Source organism: Anguilla rostrata, chromosome 11 (assembly GCF_018555375.3).
Source record: "Anguilla rostrata isolate EN2019 chromosome 11, ASM1855537v3, whole genome shotgun sequence".
Classification (NCBI taxonomy): Eukaryota; Metazoa; Chordata; class Actinopteri; order Anguilliformes; family Anguillidae; genus Anguilla; species Anguilla rostrata.
Genome location: NC_057943.1, coordinates 29,579,458 through 29,587,913, shown reverse-complemented (window position 1 = coordinate 29,587,913; position 8,456 = coordinate 29,579,458). Strand labels below are relative to the sequence as shown.

The following is an 8,456-nucleotide window of genomic DNA, read 5'->3' as shown; positions in this document are numbered from 1 at the left end:
TATATTTTTTAATGATCAATTCATAACTTTTTAAAGAACCATAACAAAAATTTAGTGAACGGCTCGTGTCTTAGAACCTGTTCAATTTATTCAAAACCCCAATAAGCTTTGGAATACTAAAGTACAGGAAAACCAGGTCATATTCATTTGTAATTACAAATAGTCATAAGGAAAACATTCATATAATGCACCAAAACTTACATATAAAAAAATGTACCTTCAGATTTTTAAAGTGTACATTTCTGCTGAATTCCATTCTTGATTACAGTATCTTCATTATTAAATTGAACAAAGCCATATTTGACCGTAGCTGTGTCTGGTTCTATTGATTTTATCATGTGTAGCAAGTGTTTTTGTAAAATTTGACATGATTTCATAAATTACTCCATAAAAGTACCTGGCATATCCGGTTTTGTTTAGCAAATATAGAAAAGATCATAACCCGATTGTGTTGCAGAGCTCATACTGTGACATCAAATGAGACGAAAGATTCTTCCTCCCATTACATAAAAAAAAAAGGCGTTTAAAGTGTCCGTTGCATTTCTGATACCAGCAGGAGTGTTTCTGCTGATTAGCATCTGGGCCCCACTGGTTTTCATGTGGAGTCGGTGGAGCCGTCGTCCTCCTTGGAGATGCAGAGAACCGAGCGGTTTTGGATCCCGCACTGGGCGAGAGTCACGTTCAGGTCTGCGAAGCTCCTGCGCGGCACCTCCACGGTCTGGACCACGGCCCGTCCGTACCGCGCGCCGTGCGCGTCCTCCGCGGCGGCGAGCACCGCGCGCAACGTGTCCGTGGGGAGGAAGCGCCGCTGGAGCCTCCTACCGCACGGGGAGCGGACGGCCAGCAGGAGGCCCAGCTGGTCGGCAGAGGGGGCCATCCCGAGGCCCTCGGCCTCCGCGGCCTCGCACTCTGCTTCGGACCTCGGGTCGGGCGGCCTCGGGGCCCCGCGACCTAGCGCCCCGCCCATCTCTGGGTTGCTCCGAGAGGCGTGGAACTTTGAGAGCTGCTGCCCCCGGTGGCCGCGTCGGGAACTGACCATCAGGTCGTCGGAGAGGCTGAGCTTGGAGGTCTTCTGCTCCAGGCCCCGGAAGGACTCCGGGTCGCCGGACCCCTTCCTCTCAATGGAGGGGAGCACCCTGTACCTGTTGAGGCTGAGGGTGGGCGGGGCCAGGGCCTCCTGCAGGAGCGCGGTGGCCTCCTGGGCGGTAACGGCGCTGCTCTGCCTCAGGAAGGCGTGGGCGCGGGCGGGCCGGGCGGAGCGGGCAGCCCGCTCGGACGGGGGCCGGGGGGTGACGGGGCACTCGCGGTAGGCACTGATGTCGGCGCTTTTGGTGTGGTTCAGTGCCGGTCTGCTGCGCCCTTTGGAGGACTTTGGCCTGGTCACGTGCATTCCTTACGGGACGTTTCACCAGTCTGGTCCGACTGAGCTCAGAATGAGGCTGCGCGGCGAACGAGGCGTCCGCCATCTCATTCTCCTAAATTTGAGGGGGAAGAGGGGTGGGTCTCATCACTCAAAAAATCCAACTTCACAAAATGGATAAAAAACTTGGAAATAAATTCAAATTCAAAAATTGCTGAGAATGAGCCCTAACAGCCAAGTGAACGAGCGTGCACTGCATTCATTCATCTTACCTAGAGTGACTTACAACGAAAGCGAATGTAAGTTCATTCACCTTTAAGGCATACTATGCAGGATTTTTAGCCTTGCTGTGATCCTGTGTTTACAAAAGTCTTCTCCATCCTCAACCCTGCTGGCTCACCTCCCATTTTTATATTAGTTTTTAAACCATGTTTATTTTTAGATCTCCCTTTTTTAATAGCTATTGAGGAAAAGCTATTCCAAGGTTGACTAGCTTTTGAATGAGCTCCGTCGGGCTTGTCATTTCACTTTGCCATGCTTGTGGTTCTTCATCTCTGCCATTGCAGTAGTCAGCCAGCTACAAATGCTCTGCTGAAACCTGATCCCACCCCACAGGCTCTGTAGCTGCACACACCCTTCCCCACATGTCTTTCCCAGAAATGTCCCAAACACATCTTAGAAAAAAGACAGGCAGAGAAGCATGGATTCGGCAAATATGCACCCAAACAGATTTCCCGCGCATCATAGATATGACTGAGCATGGTTATTTTATAATATTTTCAAGGTAAAAAAAACTAGCATGGTATGCCTTCAATTATGGCTATATATGATATTATGGCTGGCTATATATTGTTATTTCATGCTGTGAACCAGGTGAATATTGTTGGGTTAAAATGTTTTGTCCAGTGGGTACCCTATATGTCCCTATAGGAAAACCTCTGCACAACTTTCGTAATCCCAGCGGCTCCGACACAACCGCACCCTGTATTCCCCACGTCCACAGTCGTCACTGACTTGTTCTCTTTTAATTGGATAGTACAGGCATAGCTTGCAATTGAGATTCCAGGGGGATTTGACAGCAGACTGTCAGTTTTGCATCTTGTGTGGCATTTACCCTGGTGTTACTTGTGATTTGGATTTATTCACCTGAGCTTGTGCTATTATGTTCTGCAAATATAATATAGAAATAATTTTATTTAAAGCCCAAAGTGCTTAACTGAAAAAGACGAAGAAATTATTGTCAACAAGATTATAGTAAACAAAATTGTCTTCGTGCCATACTGAAATAAATAAAATAATAAATTCATGCAGTTTCGAAGTACACGAATAACATCGTGCCCTGTTTACTACACTTGCCAACTACCAGGTCTAGCGCGCAATTCAAACATCTACCTGTCTTTTGAGCCAAGGTTACATAATCCTTACATAATCGTCTATGTTGATGTCAATTGCGCGTATAAATACGATAGGCCTATTATATTGCAATCACTTAATATTTGGCTAGCCTGTTTGATCTTGACATATTTTCTACGGGGCTAATATATGTGTGTCGCTGTGTTATACGTAGCGCGCTATATAGTATATGTAGCTATAGCCGATGTTTTGTCCCTAGTGCTAGTTAAAACAGATACAGAATAGATAATCAGCGCTAGTTTGATGGAAACCTTCAATCGTATAACGACGTTACCCTAGCTAACTATCATTGCAAAAGCATTGGAAGGCGTATTTTGGGAAAACCATCATGAATTGAAGAGCAAGCAACCAGGTTAATTTGTTGCACACAAAACTGGCTTTTACACTAGGGTTGTTATAAAAACTGCACCCCAGTTGCTAGAGAGCAAATGCTCCAGTCATTTTATTATATTTATAGTCTGGAAGCTAGCTAGCAGCTAAGAGCACAATTTATCAAATAAATCGTCTCCCCATGCCATTTCTTGACCTTTAAAAAACAGTATATTTACGGACAAATACAGACTGAAACGAGGAACCATATGTATATATATATAACTCGATTTGACTGTACCTTTCATGTCGGATGGATTTTTGGAATCCGAATTTATGCTAATCGTGCTCATTTGTTTTGCGGTCTTGGGTAGTAGGGTGCATTTTTAGCGTCACTCAAGTTACCAACACAGCCACGTTGCCTTGACAACCTGGCTTGTGCGTCAGCGCAAGAACTCTCGAGCATATGAATTGAAGCAGCATGTAGCAGCTTTTCATTAATAACAGACGAGTAGCCTATGCATATTTCCTCTTGCGTGTACAACTAAAGCTTAATTTTTTAAAACGTACAGTACCTTGTTGCAATTTTTCTGAAGCGTTGCATAGTGACACAACGTCTATCATCAAAACGGAGAAAATATTGAATTCCGTATTGATGCTATTAGTAAGCTACATGAAATGTAGATTTTGTCCATTGTATCCCTTAAATGTTACACCAGCCAACAGTTATTTTGACTAGTTTGACACTACCATTCATATGAAGGGGGGAAATCATGATTGCTTAATTTACTAAAAAAAAATACTCAGGATAATTTTTTTTATTCATTAATGTATATAGACCTCTTGTGGATGTCAGCTGAACAGCACGACTTGGTCAATGAGATCATGTCAGTTTCTTTGCAGCTCAAAATACCACTAAAGCACAAAAAAAAAATGCCTACAGTAAAAAAAAAAGACAAATGTATATTAATAGCTTTTTAAAAAAGTTAAAATATGTTCAATTGATGTGAATTGAGCAGCATATTTTCAGTTACACTTGATTTTGGATTTTGTTACAAAATTATGCATACTTGTACAATTACATAATTCCCTTACGTAAATGGCAGGTCAGAACCCGTGACACAGTCACTTAAAACATAACATCCTTGACTCAAGTATTAAGGGTCTGAACTGATGCTACAGCAGGTGTCCCTGCAAACTATACAGCAAGGTGTCTGTGGGAGGCATTCCCCATTCACTTAAACAGTGTTCTGTACCTGGAGTTTTAGAAACGATTTTTCCTAAATATTCGGCATCTGTACTGGGTTTGCTCAAAGAAAGGTGAACCTTTTATAACAAACCTAAACTGAATTGGAAAAAAAAAAAAAAAAGCTTCCTGTCAGAGGATGCTATAGGGTTATATATATGGACAACAATTGTAACACAAAGTGATGCGCAAACAATATTAACACATTTTTAAAAAAAATTCCTTTACGTTCCCAGATGTTCCCTTTGCAAGCTTGGAAGCAACAAGAATGGACACAATGGTTCACAATTTGTTGTCCCCAACTTTAACAAAGTCAGGTTTATCAGATACCCCAGTACTAGCAAGGTAGAACTTCTCTTTCCTGTATTGGTCATGTTTGGTTCTGCCACTCAAACAAGCCAATGCATTATGAGCCTTACTGCCTACACTGTATAATCGTTCATAGTCTAAGCTGAAGTAACACATTTGTGAATGAGAAGCTAGCAGTAGGTATTAGAACATTAACGACGGTAAGACAAAATGACTGTCTTGTGCCATGCCTGTAGCGTTATGTTGTTGAATAAACACGTCAGCAGAAGTTTAGGAATTGATTGTGCTTTGACAAGAATGCAGATGTTTATTTTATGCAGTGCATGACAGGGATGTAAGCGTAAAGAAAGGACCAAGCAGCATGTTAGCAGATTATTTTGTATGTCCAATATAAGGTTTTGTATATTAAACCTCAGTGCAAGCTAGCATGAAAATAGCAGGCCTTAAAGTAAACCAGTAGACTCTCAGTACACTTGCTTGCTAGTCGATAATTATTTGTATTCTATACATAAATGTCCTGGATGCAAATGGCAGCTGCTCTAAGTCTTCAGCATGGCACAGCCTCCTGCTGTGACACCATGTGCAGAACCATAATGCAAGTTGAGGAACACTGTCAAAAAACGTTAAACAAAAGAGATCTATTGAAGAAATCAAAAGAACAGCAGTGATCATTCTATTTAAAAAAAAAAAAAAAAAAACTGACAAATGGAAAAGATGACAGACTAAAGGTACAATAGACAAATATGCCCCCGGTTTGTAATTAAACCCCAAATAAACTGATAATTGTAATTTAAAAAATATAATTGTAGAAAGACTAAGGTCCTGACACCGTTTGACCTTAACCTTTCATTTTCCCCTTTCTGACATAAAAGTAAGAGCTACACTACATGGCCAAAAGTATGTGGATTCCTGACATCCAACATCTCATTCAAAATTATGGGCATTAATATGGAGTTGGTCCACCCTTTGCTGCTATAATTAGGCCTGGCTTGCAGTTCAATCTGAATTGCAAGCACCAAATCGCCTATAATGGCATTGCATTAAGATTTGCCATCACTGGAACCAAGGGGCCTATTCCAAACCATGAAAAACAGCCGAAGACCAAGTGTGTCCATATACTTTTGGTCATAGTGTAGGTGGTCACTGAAATAAATGCACGAAAATCAAAAGAAACATTTCCTTAAATGTGTAACTGAAAGCTAAGGGCAACATACACTGCACTTAATTTCAGTCTGCACCAGAGGCTTTCAGTAAAAGACCATCATCTGCATCTACAGCCTTCTTGGTCCAGCAGCAAAACAAAACAATCAGTCATCATAGGCTGGCTAGTGACTCATGTTAACTAGGTACCTAAGTCCAGTGAGAATGACTTCATAGAAAACAACAATAAAATTACACAAGGTTTATGATATAATCTGTACACACACCACATTTAACGTGGTGTGGCCTACATCAGTAGGATTAAAATGTATTCTGAAAGATAAAGCTGATACATGCATATGTAATTTACAGTCACACCTCTACGGTATATCTAGAAGATTGTGTTGGGAATACAGGTCCTGTGTCAACTGGTACACCTCAGAGATGAGGGGCAAAGCATCTCCCAACATGGCTACAACCTGCTCCGGGGGGCCCACGTTCATGACCTCAAAGAAAGTGGGGCGCCCGGGAAGGGCGCAGAAGGCCACGCCGGAGGCCTTGCGGATGATCCAGGGGTGGAACTGGGCGAGAGACTCGTTGTAGGCCTCCGAGCACATGACAGAGGTCTTGCCATCTTCCGTGCTGGTGCGCAGGCGCTCCAGGAAGAGCTCCAGCCAGCGCAGGGCCCGGTGCAGTCTCAACAGCGTTCGGCAGCCCGACTCCGGGAAACTGCCCCGCTTGGTGAGGTCCACGAGGCCGTTGTCGAGCTCGTACTTCACCATGGACTGGATGGTGGTGTACTGGGCTCCGTTTTCCCCATTGCGGTGGTTCACCATGATCTGGATCTTGCTGACCGCGTCCTTGGATATGAAGGAAAAGACGCTCCCCAGGCTGTTCATAAACCTTTAATAAAGAGATGATTTTTAGAAACCTGGGTAAATGGTAAATGGACTGCATTTATATAGCGCTTTTATCCAAAGCGCTTTACAATTGATGCCTCTCATTCGCCAGAGCAGTTAGGGGTTAGGTGTCTTGCTCAAGGACACTTCGACACGCCCAGGGCGGGGTTTTAACCAGCAACCCTCCGACTGCCAGACAATCGGTCTTACCTCCTGAGCTATGTCGCCCATATTGAGTCATGGAGCCGATAATGCTGGGAAAGGCTTGTTACTTTCTGTTTTGTTAATGGTACCCTAACGGAAATTCCATCTTGGTTCCAGCCTAGTTTTAAGATGGTCCAGCTGGTTTGAAGCTGGTTTGGAGATTGTCAAGCTGGTAACAGCATGGTTGATATAGCAACCATGCTGGCAAGACCATACAGACATCACCAAATTCCAGGTGGTATCCAGGTGAAGCAGAAGCTGGTTCCTGCTAGATTCCATCTTAGGCTGGTAGCTGGAATTTCCACCAGGGTAGCCAGTGCTGTCCTGATTTTCAGCAAGATTGAGCAAACTGAATTTAGAAGCTGTTTATTGGATAGTTTACTGCCCTGAAGCACGGTTGGAAAGGCAATGTTTCATAAATGCTAATAATGAGCAATGCTACCTCTCTATTTTTCCACTTACCTATCATCATAATGATCATAATCTCCCTTTATTACGCTTGATTTATTTTGTTAATTCAAAATGTATAGAATTTGGTAGAAGGACCGAGACCCCTCGTTTACGTCCATACTTTGAATGAACTATAGAACGTATTCCTATAGCCAAATCTTTTGAGTTTCTCACTGTAAGAGTTGAGTTTCTTGTTGCAAATACACTGCCTGTACCTTTGCCCTTTTCACTTTATAAATAATTTTGCTTCTGTTAACTGGATTTACCAGCCCGTTGACATTCAGGGATATAATCTTACAGTTTCGATCTGACATTGTATGACACTGCACTAAAGTCTAATCGACATGACCAACGTACTCTGGAGAGAAAGTCTTTCCCGAGAACCGCGGGATAAGGGCGTTCTGTGACAGCATATCGATCCAGGTAAATAAATAAATAAAAGAACAGGAAATACTTAGCATATAAATGCACGATATGCTACCCGACATGCCCACACATAAATAAAACATTTATTGAATTCAATTTTTATTCAATTCAATACCAGGCAAATGTTCTTAAATAAATGGCTTGGATTCCAGCAAAAGTATTTCAAACAAATAATCGCAAAATCTGAACTAATCAAATTTGCTTCCCTGAATCTAATGAGCTTGATAATCCAATTCGAACTACCAGTTCTACAAATGAGACTGACAAAAAGCGGTGCTGCATCAGAACGATTGCTCTTACCTCACAAGTCCGCGCCATCCAGCCACATATTGATCGATTTTCACCTCCTTATTTTCTGTGAGACATGACTGAAAAGTGTCAAGCACTTCTTTCAAAGAAAATTTCTGTTCCTCTGACATTACGGCATCGGCCATGGTTTACAGGAAGCAGAAAGTCAGAGGAAGACAGGATTACCGTATTTCCTCTTATATAGATGGCTAGAAATAAGGTCAAGCCTAATTAGATTTTTTGTGAATTTAGCTCAAACTATACTTTATTAAATATGATACCACAAAACAAGCCCGTCCTTGCCAGCCATTTACATTAATGTCCGTCTCTTAGCATCACGGTGGTCTGTGGTCAGGTGCGGCGAGCAATTGTGTTGGGACAGCATGTATGTCGCCCAACAGGATGTTCGTAT

At 42.6% G+C, this 8,456-nt stretch overlaps 2 protein-coding genes across 2 annotated transcripts; both read right to left on the bottom strand.

Moving 5' to 3' along the window:
* Positions 1 to 68: 68 nt before the first annotated feature.
* ubxn10 (UBX domain protein 10) lies at positions 69 to 4,392 on the bottom strand. The gene is made up of 2 exons (XM_064299264.1): positions 3,384 to 4,392; positions 69 to 1,475 (listed from the first exon to the last, which is right to left on the bottom strand). Exon 2 carries the CDS (start codon positions 1,388 to 1,390, stop codon positions 596 to 598), a length of 795 nt encoding a protein of 264 aa, XP_064155334.1. The 5' UTR covers positions 1,391 to 1,475; positions 3,384 to 4,392; the 3' UTR covers positions 69 to 595.
* A 928-nt stretch (positions 4,393 to 5,320) lies between these two features.
* cptp (ceramide-1-phosphate transfer protein) lies at positions 5,321 to 8,449 on the bottom strand. The gene is made up of 2 exons (XM_064299265.1): positions 8,057 to 8,449; positions 5,321 to 6,680 (listed from the first exon to the last, which is right to left on the bottom strand). The coding sequence occupies exons 1-2, from the start codon at positions 8,188 to 8,190 to the stop codon at positions 6,158 to 6,160; spliced, it is 657 nt and encodes a 218-aa protein (XP_064155335.1). The 5' UTR covers positions 8,191 to 8,449; the 3' UTR covers positions 5,321 to 6,157.
* Between the last annotated feature and the right edge of the window lie 7 nt (positions 8,450 to 8,456).

Excerpts from the sequence above, each read along its gene's own strand:
- ubxn10 (XM_064299264.1), bottom strand. The coding sequence starts at position 1,390 with ATGCACGTGACCAGGCCAAAGTCCTCCAAAGGGCGCAGCAGACCGGCA.
- cptp (XM_064299265.1), bottom strand. The coding sequence starts at position 8,190 with ATGGCCGATGCCGTAATGTCAGAGGAACAGAAATTTTCTTTGAAAGAA. Across the intron at positions 6,681-8,056 it reads GGATGGCGCGGACTTGTGAG|GTTTATGAACAGCCTGGGGA; the intron begins GTAAGAGCAATC and ends TCTTTATTAAAG.